This window comes from Ursus maritimus, unplaced genomic scaffold (assembly GCF_017311325.1).
Source record: "Ursus maritimus isolate PB19 unplaced genomic scaffold, ASM1731132v1 scaffold_20, whole genome shotgun sequence".
NCBI lineage: Eukaryota > Metazoa > Chordata > Mammalia > Carnivora > Ursidae > Ursus > Ursus maritimus.
The window spans coordinates 47832927-47856141 of record NW_024424453.1 but is presented as its reverse complement, the minus strand read 5'-3'; the positions used below and the strand labels follow the sequence as shown (position 1 = coordinate 47856141).

Here is a 23215-nt window from a genome sequence, read left to right as displayed (position 1 = left end):
ATCAAACTGCTAAAAACCAGTACTAAAGATAAGATTTAAAAGCCTAGAGTAAAAAGACATATGACGTAAAGGAGAACAAAGATAAGGATGACAGGAAACTTCTCATCAGAAACAATGCAAGCCAGAATATAGTGAAGCCGTATCTTTAAAGTATCAAAAGGAAAAAAAAAAAAAAAAAGACCAGTAACTATCAACCTACAAATGTATATCCAACAATAACACCTTTCAAAAACAAAGATAAAGGTGGGGAAAATAGACAGAGGTTTGTTATGGGTACAATCTTTCAGCTATAAAATAAATAAGGTCTGAGGATCTAATGTAAAACATTGTGACTATAGCTAATAACACTGAATTGTACAACTGAAATTTATTGAAGAGTACAATATGAATGCTCTCATCCAAAAAAGAGGAGAGAGGTAAATATGTGAGGTGACTGATGTTCTAATTAACTCAACAAGAGAATCCTTTCACAATGTTTATACACACACACACACACACACATTATCACTTATATACTTTAATTATCTAACTGAGGGTTTCAGATGGGGGTGGAGGGATAGGTTAGCCCGGTGATGGGTATTAAGGAGGGCACATATTGCATGGAGCACTGGGTGTTATACGCAAACAATGAATCATGGAACACTACATCAAAAACTAATGATGTACTGTTTGGTGGCTAACATAACATAATAAAATAATACTTTAAGTATCTTACAATTTTGTCAATCATACCTCAATAAAACTGAAAAACAAAACAGAACAGGGGTGCCTGGGTGGCTCAGTGGTTAAGCATCTGCCTTCGGCTCAGGTCATGATCCTGGGGTCCTGGAATCCAGTCCCACATCGGACTCCCTGCTCAGCGGGGAACCTACTTCTCCTTCTCCCCCTGCCCCTCCTCCCCTACTCGTGTGCTCTCTCTAATAAATAAAGTCTTTAAAAAAAAAAAAAACAGAACGAAAACATGTAGAAGTAAAATGTATAACAATAATAGAAAGGGAGTACTAGATGTATTCTGGTGTAATGGTCTCATATAGGGTTCTTATATAGTATATATAAATTTGTGTATCATATTTACATATACAGTAAGTTCTGGAGTAAGGTTCTTATACGAAGTTCTTATATATTATATATGAATCTATATATCATTACTTGAAGGTCAACTGTGATAAGATAGAGATGTATACTGTAAAAAAAAATGAATAATAAGCCAATAAAGGAAATAAAATGGAATCACTTAAAAGTCAATTTCAAAAGAAGGCAGGAAAAGAAAAAAGGAAACAAAATAATGAATGGACAAATAGAACAAAAATGGTAGATTTAAACCTAACTATTTCAACAATCACACTAAATATAAAAGTCTAAACAGACTAATTAAAAGCTAGAGATTCTCAAATCAGAGTTTTTAAAAAAACAAGAATCACATATAGGCTATCTGCAAGAAACCCCTTAATAAATAAATTCACACGTTAAAAGTAAAAGAATAGAAAATATATATCATGCTAATGTGAATCAAAAGAAAGCCAGAGTGGCTATACTACTTCAGGAAAGTAGATTCCAGACCAAAAAGTATCTCCAGGGATAAAGGTTATTTCACAAAAATAAGAGTCATTCAACAAGAGGATATAACAATTCTAACTATTTATGCCTCTTGACAAGAGAACTTCAAAATACCTGAAGCAAAACTTGATAAAACTGAGAAAATAAACAGACAAATCCACAATTTTAGCTTGGAAATTCAATACCTTTTCTCAATAACTGACACAACATGTAGCCAGAAAGTCAGTAAGGATATAGAAAGATAACACTATCAACCAACTTTGACACGTTCTGAACCATAAAACATCCCAGGAAACTCTATATTCACAAATTAATTTGAAATGAATCACAGATTTAAATGCAAAAGCTAAAACAAAAAAGCTTCTAGAAGAGATCATAAAGAATATCTTGGCTATTTTGTGGTAGGCAAAGCTTTCTTAGAAAAAAAAAAAAGCACTAAGCATAAAAGAAAAAATTGGTAAAGTAACCCCCATAAAAGTTGTAAATTTCTGCTCATAATGACACCGTTATGCCTCATAGTGTCTTAGACTGGGAGAAAACATTTGCAATACATACACACTAAATATCTGAGCAGTTTATATAAGTTATATATCAACTGAAATATTGAAAGTTACATTAAAAATTGTATGCAGAATATAATCCCATATTTAACAACAAAATATACATATGTAAATATGCAAGTAAAGGAAGGACATAGAAAGAGATACAACACCTGTTAATACTGAGTATAGTAGGTGTGAATTGTAGGGAGTAGGGTCCACTAATTCTACTTTGGACATTTTTACATTATTTGAATTGTTACAGTACACGTGTATTACTTTTTCAATCAAAAAATTATGTATTTTCATGAAAATGTAAAAAAAGAAAATGAGAAGATACTGAGATAGATCTAGGTTCAAACCATTGTTTTACATTCTACTAGCTATATATCCTTGCGCATTTTCACTCCTTGTGCTTCAGCTTCATCATCTATAAAAATTATAAAGTACAAGGCAGTTTGGAAATTAAATAACATACATGGACACCTAATCAAGGTCATAAAAAGTAGTATTTTTAAGTATATTTTTAATATGTTAGGTTTTCTTCCTATTATTAATATCATAAAGTATGACTTGTACAGCTGCTAGAAACAATTTTAAAGATACTTGAACTTCTTCAATGCTTCCTCCCCATTCCCCATGTTTCCTTCTGTGTGGCAAGAATAAATATAACTCTTTCATCCACTCTCTGTTCCTTTATTCATTCTACCCAAGAGAAAATAAAATGCTTCACCTTGGCAAATTTGAAAAGAATAAATTGAGCATGCCTAACTGCTCTGCTCAACTCCTGCCCCTTTTTTCTTGAGCTCAGGCCTAACCACACAGAGCTGTCTTCTCATATTCCCCATCTTAAGTCTTACCTAGATGGGTACTCCACTTGGAGAGTGCAGCTGTACCTGGGTGGTGCAAAAAATCCCTAATGCACGAGTGCAGTATAAGGAAGGCTACTTGCCCAGAGATATTAAGCTACGTCCTCCACCCTCCCTAGCTCTCAGTACATACATGTATATTTTTGTCCCATATGCCTTGTTCTGTGTCTTCTCATTAGGTTCTGAACCTTTGCCCTGCATGCAGAGGGAAAGTGCAATTTGAGAGGGGGAAGGACCTTCTCAAATACCTTAACATATGCTTTACATCACAACTGTCAGTCAATTCCTAGAGGACTCATTCCCAGTACTGGAAAACCACCACTATTTTAGCACTTAGGTTGGAAAGGAGCCATGTGTCATCCCAGTGCTCTATAAACTCAGTGAGGCTATCAGGCCAATTCAACTTGCTGCTACCTGAAGTGAGCTATCCTACTCCCTCTGAAATCCCCTGTGGGACACGATACAAGCAATAAGATTGGTGCTATTTTCTGCTTAATTAACTCTTTGGAAGGAATAACTGGACTGAACTAATATCTGTCATTCAAATCAAAGATCTATTTCATCATATTATGAGGATAAAAGCTATGATGATTAGGAAATTACTCTATGAAAATAAGCCTATGATGACTAGGCTTATTAATGAAGAGCTGTACTATTTTTTAATAATGTTAAACAATTCTAATGCATTGTGGGTAGCCGTAACAAAAAAGTTTTGCTGCCAATGTTAGTCTACGTGCCTACTTTTCCAAAAAAGAGTACCAAAATTAACATCTAAAATATTGACATTATTTTCACATTTGTTGATTTAGTAAAACCATGATCCTTCTTCTAAAGACTTCAAGGTAGCTGGAGTTTTTTGTTTGGTTTGCTGTTTCAGTAACTCATTCAACCAAGAGAATAGGATTTCTATTTCTTAGATATCTGGACAACTCTCTTCCTTTAAAAGCAACTAAAAATGCTAGATAAAAAAATAAGAAAATAAACTTTCTTAAAAGCATCAATGAACTAGTACCAAATTCTTAGGCCAGTGACTGTATAGGCAAGAACTCTGAGAAGTACCCAGAGCTCTCAAGCTGATGTTTACACTGAGAGCATTTGTTCAACAAGATAAACAAGAGGAATGAGAGGCAAGGTGAGGGCCCACACAAACTGGAAGTTAGATCAAGACCCAGCCCCAATTAAAGCTAGAGTTTCCAGTGGCTACAACCAAGTACAATAGAGATGAACAAAAAGTAACTCTCCCAACTCCCTGATCCCTCACTGATCTGAGTTGGGGGCTGAAGGTGTGTGTTAGGGAGAGGATATTGCAGGAGGGGAAGTCCAAAAGCTAAAAACATAAATAGGTCCTCACTTGATTTAGAGTATCTCTTTCAGAAGAGCCGCAGTTGTTCTAACAGCTAATTTCTAACAGCAATGAGTACAATCAAAAGACACCAAAACAATATCTTTGTTAAAAATACTGTCACCCTACAATTGTATTCACAGAAATAATAGATTTCAAAAACAAGTGGAGAATAACTATGAAAAGAATAAAAGGAATTATTTAAAAGAAACAAACCAAAAAGACATGAAGAAAAAAATTAAACACAAAACAGAACAAAAGCACAAAATGAGATAGCAGCTATAAATACAACTATACCAACAACCACAGTAACTGTAAATACACTAAATACTAAAGAAAAACTGTAAAGCAGAATTTTTTTAAAAATACAGTATGAAGGGGCGCCTGGGTGGCACAGCGGTTAAGCGTCTGCCTTCGGCTCAGGGCGTGATCCCAGCATTCTGGGATCGAGCCCCACATCAGGCTCCTCGGCTAGGACCCTGCTTCTTCCTCTCCCACTCCCCCTGCTTGTGTTCCCTCTCTGGCTGGCTGTCTCTGTCAAATAAATAAATAAAATCTTTAAAAAAAAAAAATACGGTATGAAAAGACACATCAAGAAAAAATAAAGCTATTCAACCAGAAAGGCTAAAAATAAGAGAACGGTAAAAGATATACCAGTCATATCTAACCCAACAAAGGATGGTATGACTAAATTAACATAAGACAGAACACGCTTTGGACAAAAAGCATTACTGGTGATTTTTTTTTAAGTTTTATTTATTTATAAGGAATCTCTACACCCCACGTGGGACTCAAACTCATGATCCCAAGATCAAGAGTCACAGGAACCCCCTACTGGTGAATTTTTAAGTAACAACATAATAATAAAAATTTCAATAAGCCAAGAGAAATATAATCTAACTTTTTTATATATCTAATAATATTCAAAATACATAAAAGCAAAATACAACAAAATTGCAATTGTACCAAAGAGAGCATTTCAAATCTATCTCAGTAGCTGATAAACAGACAAGCAGCAATTAGCATAAATACAGAAGATTTATATCCCTATCTATCAGATTAACAAGCTTGACCTAAGGGACAGGAAAAAAACACATTATCCAACAATGGCAGAATTCACTTTTTTTCTCTGAGTATACACATACTGAGTCATGAAAGAAGTCTCAACAAATTCTAAAGGATTGAAATCATACATACACCATTTCCTCTAACCATAATACCATAAGCTAAAAATAATAATAAAAAGGTAAATAGAAACACTGTAAGGACAGGGATTATATAAGTAAGAAACAGAAGAGCTACAGGATTTGTTAACAGTACAAAGCCTGTAATGGACAAAAATAAGTTAAATGAATACGCAAATTTACACAGAAATCCAACTAATATAAATCCCCAAAAGGTATTACAATTGATATTTCACCAGTTCTCACATACTGAACTCAGCAAAGCCAAACTCTGAAAACCTCCCCTGTGAAGTTACCTGCCACAGGAGGAGAGGAGATGCAACCTCCCCCCTGCATGGAAAATGCCATGCTTTGTGCTTCTTATCCTATACCACCTCTCTGGAAGCTGGTCCATCTCACTTGGTACTAACTCAGGATCACTTCCTCATGCCATTCTCAAAGGTTCACTTCAAAACACATTCGGTAACTCCATCCTTACTTAGCAAGCCCTTCTGCATCTTACTGAATAACATTCAAAGCATTATGGATAGTGGCTCTCTGTTCCTCCCCGTTCGACAGACTGCCGCATCTTCTGGTGCAGTGCCAGCCACACCCCCAAAACACAATGGTGAAGGTGAGAGTAAAGTGATTTGGCTATATTGGGTGCCTGGTCACCAGGGCTGCTTTTAACTCTGGCAAAATGGATATTGTCATCATCAATGACCTCTTCATTGACCTCAACTACATGGTCTACATATTCCAGTATGATTCTACCCATGGCAAATTCAATAGCACAGTCAAGGCTGAGAACAGGAAACTTGTCGTCAACGGAAAGCCCATCTCCATCTTCCAGGAGCAAGATCCTGCCAATATCAAATGGGGTGACGCTGGTGCTGAGTATGTTGTGGAGTCCAAAGGGGTCTTCACTACCATGGATAAGGCTGAGGCTCGCTTGAAAGGTGGGGCCAAGAGAGTCATCATTTCTCCCCCTTCTGCTGATGCACCCATGTTTGTGATGGGTGTGAACCAGGAGAAGTATGACAACTCCCTGGAGATTGCCAGCAATGCTTCCAGCTCCACCGACTCCTTGGCCCCCTCTGCCCAAGGTCATCCATCACAACTTGGCATCATGGAGAGACTGATGGCTCATGACTCCATGCCATCACCACCACCCAGAAGACCTTGGACAGCCCCTTTGGGAAGCTGTGGCGTGATGGCCAAGGGGCTGCCCAGAACATCATCCCTGCTTCTACTGGCACTGCCACAGCTATAGGCAAGGTCATCCCTGGGCTGAATAAGCAGCTCACTAACATGGCCATCTACGTCCCCACCTCCAGCATGTCATGTCAGTCATGGATGTGACCTGCCACCTGGAGAAAGCTGCTTAATACAATGACATCAAGAAGGTGGTAAAGCAGGCATGAGAGGGCCCCTTCAAGAGCATCCTGGGCTGAGGACCAGGTTGTCTCATGTGACTTTAACAGTGACACCCACCCTTCCACCTTCAATGCTGGGGCTGGCATTGCTCTCAATGACCATTTCGTCAAGCTCAGTTCCTGGTATGACAATGAATTTGGCTACAGCAATCAGGTGATGGACTTTATGGTCCACACGGCCTCCAAGGAATAAGCGCCCCCTGGACCACCAGCCCCAGTGAGAGCAAGAGGAAAGAGAGGCCCCCAGCTGCTGGGAAGTCCTTGCCCCAACTCATCCCCCAACACACTGAGAATCTCCTGACCTCTACACAGTTTCCATCCCAGAACCCCTGAAGAAGGGGAGGGGCTTGGGGAACTCTAACCTTGTCATGTACCATCAATAAAGCATACTATACCAGATGAAAAAAAATAAAATAAAAAAAATTGGTAGTAATAAAGAAAACACTGGATCATTTCTATTCCACATCATGTTGCCCAGTCTCACTGCAGAAACACCAACGGAGCAGTGAGCACTGAGAAAGAACCTGATGTTGAGGCACACACATTTCTTTATTAGAAGATTAAACTGTTACAATGACAAAATCAGAAAATATAACTGTACATTTTAACTTTTATCAAAAACCAAGAATTTTAACTCATTTCTCTCCTTGTTTTAGGTACCCTAGTTGTCTAAAACATTTCAAAGATAATACGTATAATGGCTAACATCTCTGATACATCGTTCTCATTCAAGCCCAGTCTTTTCTAATTAAACACACACGCAATTTTACGACTAGTTTTCTTTAAAAAAGAGAGAGAGCTCTAATTAAAAAATAAGATTTCCTCTTAAAATAATTTTATTACTTCAAAATTATTGAATAAGCTATTATTCAGAAATAAAATAGCCAACAGTTTGTTTTTTTTTGAACCTCATATTTTTCACTACAACTTATGCCATATCAGTTCAGCGCCTATAATTATACGCAGTCTATTACGCAGGCTATCAGAGATGTGGTTGATCAGATACAAATACACGAATTAATCTTTTCCTCTAAATATGTGGAAATTGTCTAGGAGCTATTTCCAGCTTCTTTTTGCGTTGTAGAATAGGCTGCTACCTACCCAGATAAAAATAAACACCTCAGAGAAAGGTCCCCCTTCTTATCCTCCTTATTCCGTGCACATATAAACCATACATCATGTAAGTTCATTGCCAAACATTCCTGAGATCAATACAGCAATGATCCCAAGGAAGGAACTGCTCCTTGCCACTGTATATAAACAGGAAAGTCAAAGCAATGGGAGGGAAATTTGTCAGACTCAGAGGGGGCCCAAGTCAGAAGCTCATGCAATATCATCAAGAGCAAGTACCCTCGTATATAAGAAATACCACCAGGTGGGGTCCCCAGACCTTGACCAACACCAAACCACCAAAGAGTAGCACACGTGGGATTGAAATCCACACTCTCTGGCTCCCAGCTCAAGGTCTCTGAAACGCCAGCCCCAATTCTGAAAGTCAGTCCATATCATGAATACCTTTCCTTCCATACTGCCACACTCCTTTTTTAACAGTCACACCAGATCTTCCTATTGTTTTTGTCGTTCATCATACGTCTCTTATTCTCCTAAATACTTGCCCCCTCTCCACCTAGGCACTGCCATCTGTAACAAGGACAAAAACATCTGATTCACATCTCTATCACCATTGTTAAAGTTACAGAAATCATGATTAGAAAGTAGGTTGACTGTTTGGAAAACATGGTCATGAGATCTTAGGTAACTTTAAAAAGAGAAAACCTACTGAAAACTATCTTAACAAACTCCTGACAGTCTCAGTGTCAGTCCATAGCTTCCTCTCCCAAAGCACATCCCACAACATGCCATAGAGTAAGGTGGGTCTGTGGGCAAATTACTTTGAAAATGTTGCATACACTATCCCCCCAAGTAGAGTCCTAATTATAAGCTCTGAAAAGTACTAAAACAAAACAAAACAAAACTGTCCAACCTTGCTTAATCCAGTGTCTCAATATATTTGACTAGAAAATGCTTTATTCTTATAGCACTTATAAATATCTCATGGCAAGGCCAATTTTCTATGAATAAACAAAAATTTTTATAATTTAAAACTAAAATTGGCTTCTAAGAAGAAGTCTACATATCAAATTAAAATGAAGTAAAATTTCTGTACTGCTTTCTTCCCAATGCAAAAATTAGAGAAAGAAAGAAAAGGGTAAAAACCTGGTTTTTATCAGGCCCATAATCAATGGCCCATATTCAACGAGACACATTACTGAGTTTTGACACAGAAAAAAGTTCAGTAAGTGAGGCAAAAGAACATCTCACTATATTTAAAACAACAGAAACAGCACAGCAATGTAAATGTACTCAATACCACAGAACTATATACTTAGTGGTTAAAGTGGTTAAGTTTTACGTTACGGTATTTTACCACAATTTTTTTTTTTTACATCCAAAGAGAAATAGGACAAACCATACCTCGACAATAAAGTAATGCAACTTTGTTCTTTTAACAAAGAAAAAAAAAAGGCAATAAAATCCCACCCACCTGAAAAAGTTTTAACCATCTGATAAACAACCCTGGATCGAGGACAAATTTAAAACGAGAACTAGGGACTATCAATAAAATAGCAACAATGGAAACACTACATGTCGAAACTAGTGAGATACAGCTAACACCAGAGGGAGAGAACAGTTAACAGTCTGAAATGTCTTAGTGACTACACGAAGAAATCAAAGCAAATGAAGTTACAAAAACAACAATAAAAGGCCGGCACACAGGTCTATGGATAGAAAATTTTCTCTTTCCTAAGAAATGAAGGCAGGGCAGTGTCTTAATTCATCTTTACCTTTCCCGTACCCAGCTAGGACGTAATATATGTTTCATAAATGTTAGCTGTAAAGAATGAGACCTGTATCTGACAGAGTTAACTTAAGCAATAAATTCAATACATTAGCTGAATGTCATCAAGAATTCAAAGGAACTTCAGTTACCTTGAGGTTTTTTTTAATCAAATGTGTATTCTCCTGCCACTAGTCTTCTCATTGAGTAGGGCTTCCATTTTCTAGTAATGTCAACTAATTCTCCTCAAATTTATTTACAGAAGTATTCTGAACATCCCAACAGGTGCACCTGAAGACGTGAATGTAAAACTATACACAAGTGAAAAGAACAAAAATAGCTAAGAAACTCTTGAAAAAGATTACATTAGGGCACCTGGGTGTCTACCTTTGGTTCAGGTCATGATCCCAGGGTCTGGGATCAAGTCCTGCATCAGGCTCCCTGTTCCCTCTCCCTCTCCCCAGTTCTCATGCTCTCTCACACGCATGTGCTCTCTCTCATGTAAACAAAATATTAAAAAAAAAAAAAAAGATTATGTTAGTGGTGGAAAACTCCCCATATACTTAAAAATTATTAAATAATAGAAAATGTTAATTTGGATAGTATGGCGCAGAGACAGATAACAGACCAACAGAATTAAATAGAGCCCAGGAAGAGACATTGATGTGAGAGGGGACACTGCAGAGCAGTGGGGAGAGGGTGACCTTCTCATTAAATAACGCTAGAAGAAGAGAATACCCATATTACTTTTAAAAATAAAACTACCCATACATAGCACGACACACACAAAACAATGCAAATAAAGTTCTAAACAGAAAAAGGGAGTATAATAAAGCTTTTAGAAGGAAATGGAATGGACCATGTTAATGATGAAGTAGAGAAGCACTTAGGACCCAAAAAGCACAAATCATAATGAAACAGACTGATAAATTTAGCTACATTAAAATGAGGAACTTCTGCTTATCAACAGACACTGTAAAGAAAATGAAAAGCCCAACCACAAATCACAAAACATCTGTAACACATATAAACAGATGATTAATATCCAGAATACATGATTTCATTGGGTGGAGTGTCATGATGTCTGCAATTTTTTCAAACAGTTCAGAAAATAAAGAAATAAAGAAATGAGTAATAAATGCATGTACACATGAATACATACACCTATATTATAACAAAGCAAGGAGAGCAAAATGCTAAAAACTGTTGAAACTAAGTGATGCAAATAAAGGTCACCATTATAGTTTTCTTTCCTTTCCTAATATTTCAAACATTTTATAACAACAGGCTTCCACTAAGGGAGGCAGTGTACACAGAATTCCTACAAAGCAATGGAAAACAAAACAAAGATAAATAGAAAAGGACAGTGATCCTATTAGTAATCACAAAAATGAATATTGAAACTATTATGAGAAAATATTTAATGCCCATGAAATAGAAAAAATTTAAAGTCTGACTATCAAATGTTCAAGATATGGGTTAAGGGGTGCTCCTATACCCTACTGGTGGGAGTATAAACTGATACACACATGTGTCTGTGTGCACTGAGGCATAGTCCAGTAATACACTAAACAGTAGTATAAAGGAACAACAATTTTCACAATTAGCATGTATCAATCTCGACCTAAATTAGAGCAAAAGAATTAAGTCTCCATAGGATTTTGTGCCATTAATTTATATGAAGTTTAGCCTTAAGAACCAGTCAATGAAATATCTAGCAACACAGGGGCACATGGGTGGCTCAGCTGCTTAAGCATCCAACTCTTGATTTCAGCTCAGGTTATGATCTCAGGATCGTGAGATCGAGCCCCACATGGGGCTGGGCATGGAGCCTGCTTAAGATTCTCTCCATCTTCCTCTGCCCCTTCTTCTCAAAAAAGAAAGGAAGGATGGAAGGAAAGAAAAGAAATATCTAGCAATACAATCAAAGATGGAAACACAATAAAGAAAAACTTGGGAACGTTTATCACAAAGTCAGAATAGTGGCTACCCCTTGAAAGAAAAAGCAAGCTGCAATCCAAGAGGAACAGAGAAGAATTCTCTAAGCCACCAGCCCTTTTTTGTTTTAAGAGAGTGGGTGTATCAAAGTATGTGCTTTAAACCATACATATAAGCATACACATAAACTTCACATTCTCTTTTATTTAGAGGGAATATAATCATCCCCTGCTTTATGTCTTACAGAGACAATGTTAGAGTTCATGTTTCCCCCACCATCCAAAAGTACTGTGTTCCTGTGAAAACTTTCCTAAGCCCCAATGGTGTAACGCAAAAAGCAATTACATTAATTTAAATAGACAAGATTTTGAGCATTCTTAGACCCCAAAAATAACCTCTCTCAGGCTTCTCTGATACCTTAGGACACATCTTGTTAACAGAAGCAAAAAATACATCAGGACAAACAACAGAGGCTCAAAGACACAGTTCAAAGCCACGGTGGCTTGATGCTGAGATGCTGAGTGTAGTTCCGGAGAAAAGAAGGACCATGGCCAGGTGGCTCTCCCTGCTTCGCGGGGCAGGGGGAGGCCTGCCTGCATAACAACTCGCTGCAAAACAAACCCTGAATGCTGTTTTTGCTTTTTGCTTTTTCCTTTTTTCGTAGAAGCAGAAATCCTCTTTCCCATTTCTTTCAATTAGAGAAAACAAGTGCCAATCTGGGTCTTCTGTAAAAGTGAAGCGTGTAATGTGAACTTCTGAAAAGCAGGGGACACCTGTATGTGCCATCCAAGCCCACATCTAACTGCTTTTCAGATAGACAACAAAATTTTCATAAATTACAGAGTCCTGGACTTCCCTTCCTTTTCATGAAAAATACACAAGACCGGTCATACATACCAAGACATTGAAAAGTACATGTGCTACTAAAATACAAAATGTCATTATAATTATTAACAATAATTATTAAATAACAATATACATGGAGAGCAGACAGTATTCTCCATATTACATGTACAATGATTAAACACAGGAGGGGGTGGGGAGAAGATATTCAATAAAGGATACAACCCTATGGACTAGAACTAATCATCTTTTACTACACATTAATTTAACTTTTAAAAATTAAAATACAAAGTTTTTAAAATTTCTTTACACTGTTAAGAAAGTTTCTAGAAAACTCCTTTCTCCCTTGAGTTCCCATATTTTGTTCTTTCACATTTATACACTTGACATATTCTACTTTGTATTTTTATCCTATCTCCCACAATAGGCAGGTTCAGTGCGTGTAGAGAATATTCACTTTCTTCATCTGTGTGCCCCCAAGTGTGCCCAGCTTCAGGCCTTGAATGATAAACTGAAACATGTCTTTTGACTGCAGATAAACATGACTTACTTCTCGTATTATTGATAAAGCACAATTTACCGGCTTTATACATATCCCATAACGACAGCTGACAATGCATTCAACCCTACGGGCTAGGAAGTGTTCAAACTTCACTTCTGAATCACTGGGGGGAAATCTCGCAGAGCTCTTCTACACTTGCGACATCATTCCATTTCCATACAACGCAGCAAGTAATGAACTCAAAAGGAAGATGTTTATTGTGACATATTTTTTCATTCCTTAAGGAATGTTTTTCGCCTATAGCTTTGCCTTGGGTGAAACGATGTCAAATGGTTTAAAGCAAACAGAAGTTGTGAACCTTTTAGGTCAGCTACTAAATCCTTTACAGAGTAACATGCAGGAGCTACATAGACTGATTGGTTGGTTGGCCAGCTGGTTGGTTTTCAGCCACTAACAACAGCATGAGGAGGCCGGTGAATAAATTGAAAAAAAAAAAATCACATAATAACTACTACTTAATATTAAAATCAGTGGATACCAGTGGAAGCTTCCTGTTTCTGAACTGCAAAATGGCAACCTGACAAGATAATCAGGGGGCTTTTGAGGCTCACAGAAAATTCCCTGCATACACCTTGCTTTCTAACCTGGTGTACCAATAAGCCTCAAAGCAGGGGAGGATTAAGGCTATGTTAGGAAAAAGCTACTTAACATTGTTTGTGCTTGCTATCATCTTTTAAAAGGCAAGACATTTTAAAAAGTGAAGGAGAAAGCCAGCTCGTTTTTCCACGTGCTCCACTGCGGGTCACTTGCGTGCGGTGGCTGGTCGGGATTATTTAAATTCAGGAGCAATACTTGGTTGACAAGCTCCCGCACCGCTCCAGGCTACAATCTCACACAGTGCCCGAAGGGCTATTACAATTGCAGGCGTCTACAGAGAACAACAAAGGAGCCTTACCCCTTCCCGAAGGCACCTCATTAGCACTGTGTACGAAGCCAAGGGAACAGCCCAGCACTCTCTAGGGTTCTTTTTTTTTTCTTCCTAAAATGAAGTGGAAGGAAAGGCAGTGAAGCTAACAGCACAAAAGATATTAACCCGTTCAAGAAAAAGGCAGTTTCAAATACACAAACTGTAAAACTTCTTCATATTCTGTTTAAGGTATTACTGATTACCTGACAATTCTGACCAGGTTAGGGGGTCTTTTACCTCATTGTACATACAAGGTATTTCTCTTTCTCATCACATTCTATGTGATGTTCCTCAGACCCCCTCATCAGAAGCCAGACGAAAGGAAGCGAGAAATGACAATATGATCCAGTTGGTAGAGAAACTACTCTATTGATAATTGTAGATGATAATACAGATATTCCTACCTAAAAGGTATTACATTATCTGAAATGATTTGAAAGCACAGAATACAGAGCTCTGAGGAATATTCAGGATAACCCATAAGTACAAGTAAAAGAGACTATGTGACCTAGTACGACAACGTGCTAAATAAAAAATAAGCAAATGTGATCAGCAGGTCCACTGATTTTAATGATTTCGGCAATGATTCCCCCACAGAAGAACCAAATCAGGGTCATGACCACTAAAACCCTCCTGCAACGTATCAAATAAAATCCAAATATAAATCGAGTACCACACAGAAAGGTGGGAAAAATTAATCTCTTTAAAGCAAAAGAAATTAGTTACTATTTAGAGAAAATATTTCTTTAAGATTGTCCAAATTTTAGAACTGGTACCTTACTGATCCAAGTGTTTCTTACACTTATGATGAGAATTATGACCCATTAAAAACCATATCCTTGCTTAATCACAAAGTTCCACACAGTCGGTGCACCTGGGTGGCTTAGTCGGTTGGGCGTCTGCCTTCAGCTCAGGTCATAATCCCAGGGTCCTCGGATCGAGCCCCAAATTGGGCTCCCTGCTCAGCCCAATTGGGCTGCTCCCCCCTCCCCCACCATGCTCTCGTGCACACATGCTCTCTCTCTCAAATAAATAAAACCTTAGGGAAAAAAAACCCACACACAGTCATAATCTAGACATTATCATCCCAAGCTGCTGCTCCAATTTAAAAATTACTTAATTCAGCACCCAACTTCCAAACAAAACCTTCCTTCTTTCCAGTTCACTTATTCAAAACATCTACCACAATCTTTCCGTAATCTATCACCTACCCTCGCTCCGGCCACTTAGATGCCCTGGCCTATCATTCAATCACTCCTGCCAAAAGCCTGAACACCTCCCCCTCTCACATGCCCTTATCCCCTCTCTGGAGAAACCAACCCTGGAGGGAGGCAGTGGCTTGTCTTCTCCAGGCCTGCGCTCAGGCAGCTGGGCTCATAGAGGGCCGACCCCAGAACACAGAGAGTTCATGAATGACTTAGGATCAGCAAGCCCAGGGACCTCCAACATCACTCTGCAACCTCCCATTCCTCTCTAAGCAATTCCCTCTTTGAAAGGAGGCTTCACACCTGGAATCCTGCCACCACTGCACCTGCTTTCCTCCTCCTCAGAGATCACAGAAGGTGTGAGAAAGGAGCTCCCAGGGTTCCTACACCTGAAGCCATCTGCTACTTATATCCAGTGGCTCTACCAGGAGAGGCTCCTCCACCCCTTCCATGTGGGCTCAGGATCCCATTCGCATCCTGCCTCCTTCAGGGTCATTAGGTTATGGACTATCCCATACTGCTCCTAAATTGTCAAAGTCCTGTCCACCGGGTCCTTCCCATTTCCACTAGAATAGGCTAACTGTCCCCATCTTCCAAACAGGGCCCCGTGCAGCCCCCAGACCCCTCACAACTTTTCACAACCATTCTGGCTTCACGGTGCCTTTCCCAGCTTCCTCAACTCCTGCTAACCCACCGCACACTCCAGGAGGCCTTCTGCTTCCTCGCTCAAAGTAAAGTAAATAAGTACCCAAAACAGCTCTAGCTGAGTTTTCGGTGACTTTCACGTCACTCAGTCTAGCAGGCTCTTTTCAGTACTCCTTCATGGACCATCAACTACATTCAGCCCTACTGACTCTCTCTTTCCTGAAACACCCTTTTCTCACTCCTAACTTTGCTCCTACTTTCCTTACTTGCATTTAGGTTCAGAGTATTTTCTTAATCATTCTCCAATCTATTGTCCACCTTTAAGCTAGAGTCATCTTTTTGGCATTTAAACCAGATGACGTTAATTCCCTTCTTTAAAGCCTTCATGACTTCCCCTTGCTCACAGGGTCAAGACGAAGACATCCGTCAGTCAAGGAGTCCTTCCTGAACATGTCCTGGCCAGTCTCTCCAGCCCTGCCTCCTTGCTCACTTCCCTCCTGCCCCACGGGTCCCGGTGCAGGCCATGCATTATAAAAGCACCTGTGAAGTGCCAGGAATTCTTCTGAACAAGAGCCACACAGCCATGAGCAAAACAAATTTTCTGCTTTAATAGTGCTTAGTGGGGAAAGAGGAGGAGGAGGAAAGTAAAGGAGGAAGAGGGAGGTGGAGGAGGAGGAGCCAACAAGACAAGGAAGTCAAGACAGTGAGGACTCCTGTAAAGAAAACCAGAGCAGGGTAAGGAGCTAGAGGAAGACCAGAGACAGGATGGCTCCATCTCATACTGCACAGAGCCAGGAAAAGGCTCTCTGAAGCTGTCTGAACAGAGAAAACGCAAACATCTGGGGGAGGGGGAGTGTGAAATCACTGCAAGCAGGAGGAACAGTATGTGCAAAGGCGTCGAGGCAGGAATGTGGCACAGCGGGTTCAAAGATCTGTGAGGAGGTCGATGTGGTGGGAAGAGGAAGAAAGCAAGACAGCAGTGAGAGCTGTCGTCACACAGGCACTGGGGAGGCAGCCCACAAGGGGCTGCCAAGGCATATGGCGGGATTTGGCTGTGACAACAAGCAAGACAAAGCACTGGAGGACTCTGAGGAGGGACACTGTACTCTCTCATGTGTTTTTAACAGGCTCGTTTTGTCTAATGTCTAGAAAATAGACTGTAATGGACACAAGAAGAAGGCAAGGAGACCATCTAAGAGTTCTTACAACAGTCCAGGTGAAAGATCATTAACGGCTGGACCAAAAAAAATGACAAAATAGGAATACCTGGGCTCAAGGTGGGAGGTAGCCTTGATAAAAGAAAAAAATACATAAACCGTAAATGTATTGCCTTCCTAAGGTCCTTTGCAGAGTCTATTCTGCTCTTGCATCCTCAAGCGTGTCACGTCAGGGTGCTCCCAGAGAGCCAACAGGACAGGGCTTAGGTCTCTGTACTACCCACAGTATATACTCTCGCTTCAGGTCAGCCTCACTATGTCAGCACTGATGTGAGATATTACGGTTCACGTATATTCAAAGTGACAATTGCACAAAAGCCCTCATCTCATGAAAAGTTCTTGATTTTTATGGATCCAGAGACATAACTTCCTTTTCTAGTTTGCTATCCTAAGTTGTAGTCAAATGCCACAGAATCATCCCTTTACTAAAAGAGCCTTAGCTTATATCCAATTAAAGCATGTACCAAAGAAAATGATTCTCTAGATCTACTTTTCAAAGCAAACAGAAATAGGGTTCTGTATGATTCCCTTTATAAGATTCTAGAAAATGCAAACTCGTCTATCTGAGAGAAAGCAAATCAGTGGTTGCCTGGGAGCAGGAAGAGGGACAGGAGGGAGGGATTACAAAAGGTGTGAAGAAACTTTTAGAGGTGATAGATAAGTTCATTACCTGAACTGTGGTGATGGTTTCACAGGTGTATACATATATCAAAATTGATCAAATTGTAATCTTTAAACATGTGCAGTTGATTGCATGCCAATTATATCTCAATGAAGTTTGGAGGGGGAGATAATAACTTTAAAAAAGGAACAACAATGAAAAGAATTAAAGCAGACTCTCATCCCTGATCAGGTAGCAGATCAGATGGTACCTGAACATTCTTCTAATAAAAGCAACACCTTGTATTCTGACATCCTTACAATGTATCAGAGATGTGACAGGAAAACAAAGAATCAAACCAAAAATTAGATAACGGCAAGCGTGGGAGCTCAATTGAGCATTGAAAGTTTGCTTTTACTCTGAGGGCCTGCAAAATTTGGTCAGTCTGAGTTTTGATGTCCAGGCCCTGAGGACTGAAGGTAAAAGTAAAGTAAAACTGCCTTTTGCCAAACTTGGCACACGTGGGAGTGTTCCAGAACAAGAAGAGGGAGAGAGGGAGGGAGGAGGGAGCCCTAAGTACTGATTAAGAAATAAATCCATTAATTGAGAAATAACTCCAGTGTATGTATTTCCAAATGCTATTCTTAAAAGTATACAACTACTGGGGCACCTGGGTGGCTCACAGTTAAGCGTCTGCCTTCGGCTCGGGTCATGATTTCAGGGCTGTGGGATGGAGACCTGCATCAGGTTCCAAGCGCAGCGAGAAGTCTGCTTGTCCCTCTCCCTTTGCTCCTCCCCCTGCTCGCTCGCGTTCTCTCTCTCTCTCTCTGTCAAATAATCTTTTTTAAAGAGTATATAACTATTAAGAAAAAAAACCAAGTTGTCCTACTTCGTACATAAAAATGAGACAAAGTAAGAATCTACATTTCTGTTTACTCATACATACAAAAGTAACTCTGTGAATACAAGTTGGGATGTGACTAGACTGGGGAATGAGGCACATAAGGAACGAAAATAGGAAAGCCACTTTCCGCCATATGCCCTTTCTTGACTTCCTCATTTTCTAGCTTCATGGATGTGTTGTCTCTTCAAAATATAAAATTACCTAAGAACAAATTCAACCAGAGATAGATGTACAAAAATTTTATGAATAGAATGAACTAACTTAACTGAAAGTATTTCTGAAGATAGAAATATATGGGAATGCCATTTTTATGCACTAGAAGACAAAATACCACAATATACCAATACTTTCCTGACACACGGGTTCAGTACAATTCCAAATATGCAGAAGACTCAGAATTATCAAGATAACAGTACTTCCCAAATTGATCTGCATAGTCGATGCAATTTCTTTAAATGATTTGCAGAATTGGACAAGTTGATTCCAACATGCAAAGGGCCAAGAAAAGCCAAGACATTTATGAAAAAAAAAAAACAGAATAAAATAACAGAATAAAAAAACAGACAGATTTGCTGTACCAGCTACCACTACTAATTATGGAGCTAAATGATTTTAAATACTGATGTTTTATAACAATTATGGTAGTTGCCTTAAAATGATCATTTTCTAGAAAGTCAGTTTAATTTAGATACTAAGGATACTCAGGTTATACAACATTTGAACAAGATCTAGGACCCAAAACATCACAAATACAGTGAGAGAACTTCCTGATCAACTACAACTTACTAGTACTTCTTTGAAACTCAGTATCACCAACTTTTATAGCAGCAATGTCCACAACAGCCAAACTATGGAAAAAGCCCAGATGTCCACTGGCAGATGAATGGATAAAGAAGATGTGGTATCCATATACAATGGAATATTACTCAGCCATCAGGAAGTATGAATACCTACCGTTTACATCAACATGGATGGAACCGGAGGGTACTATGCTAAGTGAAATAAGTCAGTCAGACGAAGATAAAAACCCTATGATTTCACCCATATGTAGAATTTCAGAAACAAAACAGATGAACATAAAGGAAGGGAAGGAAAAATAAAATAAGATGAAAATTGAGAGGAAGGCAAACCCTAAGAGACACTGAACTCTAGGAAACAAACAGGGTTGCTGGAGGGGAGGTGGGAGGAGAGATGGGACAATTGGGTGAGGCATTAAGGAGGGCACTTGATGTAATGAGCACTGGGTGTTATATGCAATTGATGAATCACTAAATTCTACCTCTGAAACTAATTAAAAAACTCAGTATCAAACGAATAACTCATAATTTATTATCAATTCAATAACACTCATAAAAAACACTAATGAAATACTAATTTTTCTTTGTTGAATTCAATAGCACTTCCATATTGTAACTTAAGAAGAAGTCAAATTCTGTAGTCAAAAACTCTCATGGTCATGTTAAGAGCTCTATTTGCACAAAGTAGCATTTTTAACTGAAATGAAGCTTTTATACTCAGAGAACCAATGGCCTCCTCTTGAAGGAGTCAAAGATTGCAGCAACCCAGAAAGTAGTTTGGGTCGATTGGCTTTTAAACATGGCTTGAGAATTTCCTACACTTTCTGGGAGGCACTGGGAGAGAGGGAACATGACAGACAGAAAAGGAGACAGACAGACACTGATAGCCCTTCTCTTTCAGAGGTAAAAATTTCCCCAAAGTTCCTTAGGTATGCTCTAAGGGGCAAAGTCAAAACAACTTTTATAGGATATTAACATTTGCCAGCCAGGCTATGTCAGAACAGGTCAAACAGCAATAGAATTAATCAGGTCTCACCTGGGTGGCTACAAGGTAGATCAGCTCCCCAAGGGTTGGTAGAAGGCACTGTTTTAATTTACTGTTTCTGAAGTTTTCCCTAATTAATTCAGTTAAGATAGTAATCGCCTGAAAAGGAAAAAAAAAAGGGTATTAGTTCATATCTCTCTCTCAGTTCTTTCACCTACATGTAAAAGACAAGACACTCCACAAAATTCACCCTCCATTTTTAAGAACAAGTTTCCAAATTATTTTCAAAATATGGGCCTTAATCCCGAAAAAACAGTAACTGTCCCAGATGAAGGTAAAAATATATCCAGTGAAAGAAAGGCTCATACATATAGCACTTGTCAGTTATCAAGCACTTTCACTGTATTGCTGATCCTATGAGGCAACTGTTGCTCCATCTCTAAAGACAGGAAACAGAGGCTGAAAGACAAACAGCAGGTGTCTGTCCAGTTGATTCGGACAGCCAGGATCTGAGCACAGATTTTACCATGCCAGAGCCTATTGTCCTCCAGCACGCCCCAGTCTGAAAAATTCTTACACTGCCTGAAACTTTTAAATGATTCCCCTAAAAATCTGAGAGTAGGAAATATTATACCAAAGTTTCAATATAATCCCCTTTGAAATTCAGCAGCATATTTTATCAGATCCAGTTAATTTCCTGGGAGTCATGCTAAGAAAATCACATACATACACTCATTGCCAGAATTCATACACCAGAACACAAGTTAATCAAACCACAGTGTGACCGTGAAGTAGAATAAAATGGGTTTAGAATGATACATATAAAATAGCCCCATTCTGAGATGGAAAAAAATGTGTACAAAGTAGTGTGGCAGCAGTGCTCTAAAGCAGTGTGATTCAAAATATCATGCACAGATAAAATTGTTTCTTACTGTCAACAAAGACTTAAGTATAGAAACTGAGAGTAATGGGGCACCTGCATGGCTTAGTCGGTTAAGACTCTGCCTTCGGCTCAGGTCATGATCCCAGGGTCCTGGGATCGAGTCCCCATGGGCTCCTAACTCAGCAGGGAGTCTGCTTCTCCCTCTCCCTCTGTCTGCCACTCCCCCTGCTTGAGCTCTCTCTGTGTCAAATAAATAAAATAAATGAAATCTTAAAAAAGAAAGAAAACAAAACTAAGAGTAAGTATTTAAAAACTTCCAGAGCCATTTGACAATGCCACAACATCCAAGCACGTGATCATGGGCCTCACTCCGTAAACAAGAGTACAGACGAGTTGGACCTACCTGTGGGGTTGCTGCACAACAGCCATACACCAGAGGAATACTTGTTGATGTGGTATTTTTTTAAACAGCTTTATTAAGTTATAACTGACACAGAATCAACTGCATATATTTAAAGTGTACAATTAAGTACATTTGACAAACATATACATCTATGAAATCATCACCACAGTCAGGATAACAACCCTTCCACATGTTACCTCAAGTTCCCTTCATAATCCCTCCACCTCACTCCCTTTCATTCTTTCTCCAGACAGCCATTGATTTATTTTCTGTCATTAATTCACATCTTCTAGAGTTTATATAAATGGGATCATATCCCATGTATTCTTTTTGGTCTGGCTCCGTTCACTTAGCATAATGCATTTGAGAGTCACCCATGTTGCAGCATATATCAATAGTTTGTTCTTTTTATTGATGAGTAGTATCCCCCGGAATGGATATACCAAACCTGTAACCCCTACCACTCACTGCATGTAAGGGAAGGGAAACACGTAAATCACATTAGCCCTTGCAGCAGGTCACTTCTCCTACAGTCGTCCTTTTCCTTGACCTTTACTACTCATCCACTAGCATTACATTGAACCATCTGAAATTAACAGCATTCAGACCTTTTTTTTGGTAACCTACAAAAACCAAAATTTGTCACCAGCACACCTACCCCAAAAGAATGGCTAAAGGAAGTATTCCGAAGAGAAAGGAAATGATAAAGGAAAGAACCTTAGAATTATTAGGAAGGAAACAAGAATGTGAGAAGCAAGAATATAGGTAAATATAAATCTCCTTCTTCTTTTAGGTTTCCTAAACTATGTTTGATGGTTGAAGCAAATATTATAATAATGTCTGATTTGGTTCTAACTAAATTTAGAGGACATATTTAAGACAATTATAAAAAAAAATGAAGGAAATTAAAAGGCTGAAAAGGAAGGTAAGTTGCTATACTTCACTTGAACTAGTAAAATGATAGGTTATGCAAAATTATACACATGTTATATGTATGTTATATATATAATATCTAGAACCAGTAAAAATCTATACAAATAGACACATTCTAAAATACTATAAAAAAATCAAAATTATAAAAAATGTTCAGTAACTCACACAAAAGTGAAAAGAAAATGAAAAACAGCAAGAAGAGAAAAACAAAATGTAGACTTAATATCAAATATATAATTATTTATATCAAATGTAAATGGTCCAAATACAACAATTAAAAGACAGAGTTCATTTAAAAATATGACCCAACTTTATGCTATCTACAAGAAACTCACATCAAAGATAGTGATACAGGCAAATTGAAAGTAAATAATATATAAAGTATATACATGTATGTATATGCACATTCATGTATATGTATATATGTGTATATATATGTGGCAGTAATCAAAGCAAAACTGGAATGTGTGTGTGTGTATGAGTATGTCTGTATAGATACAGATATAGACATATCAGTAATCAAAGCAAAATAAGAATGGCTATGTTAATATCAGATAACATAGATTTCAGAGCAAAGAAAATTACATAATAATAAAAGGGTCAAACCACCAATAAAATATACCAATCCTAAATGTGCATGCATCAAA

At 38.5% G+C, this 23215-nt stretch overlaps 1 protein-coding gene and 1 pseudogene across 4 annotated transcripts in view; one reads left to right on the top strand and one right to left on the bottom strand.

Moving 5' to 3' along the window:
* ULK4 (unc-51 like kinase 4) overlaps nucleotides 1-23215 on the bottom strand; it is a 596079-nt gene that overhangs the window by 486757 nt on the left and 86107 nt on the right. For 3 of the 4 annotated variants that reach the window (XM_040636925.1, XM_040636927.1, XM_008709911.2), the window contains 2 exons: nucleotides 20401-20508; nucleotides 13984-14067 (listed from right to left, as the gene is read on the bottom strand). In XM_040636925.1, the coding sequence (XP_040492859.1) occupies nucleotides 13984-14067; nucleotides 20401-20508 (192 nt within the window). The remainder of the gene's footprint in view (nucleotides 1-13983; nucleotides 14068-20400; nucleotides 20509-23215) is intronic. The other variant, XM_040636926.1, reaches the window with a different exon arrangement.
* On the top strand, nucleotides 6003-7377 carry LOC103680362 (annotated as a pseudogene).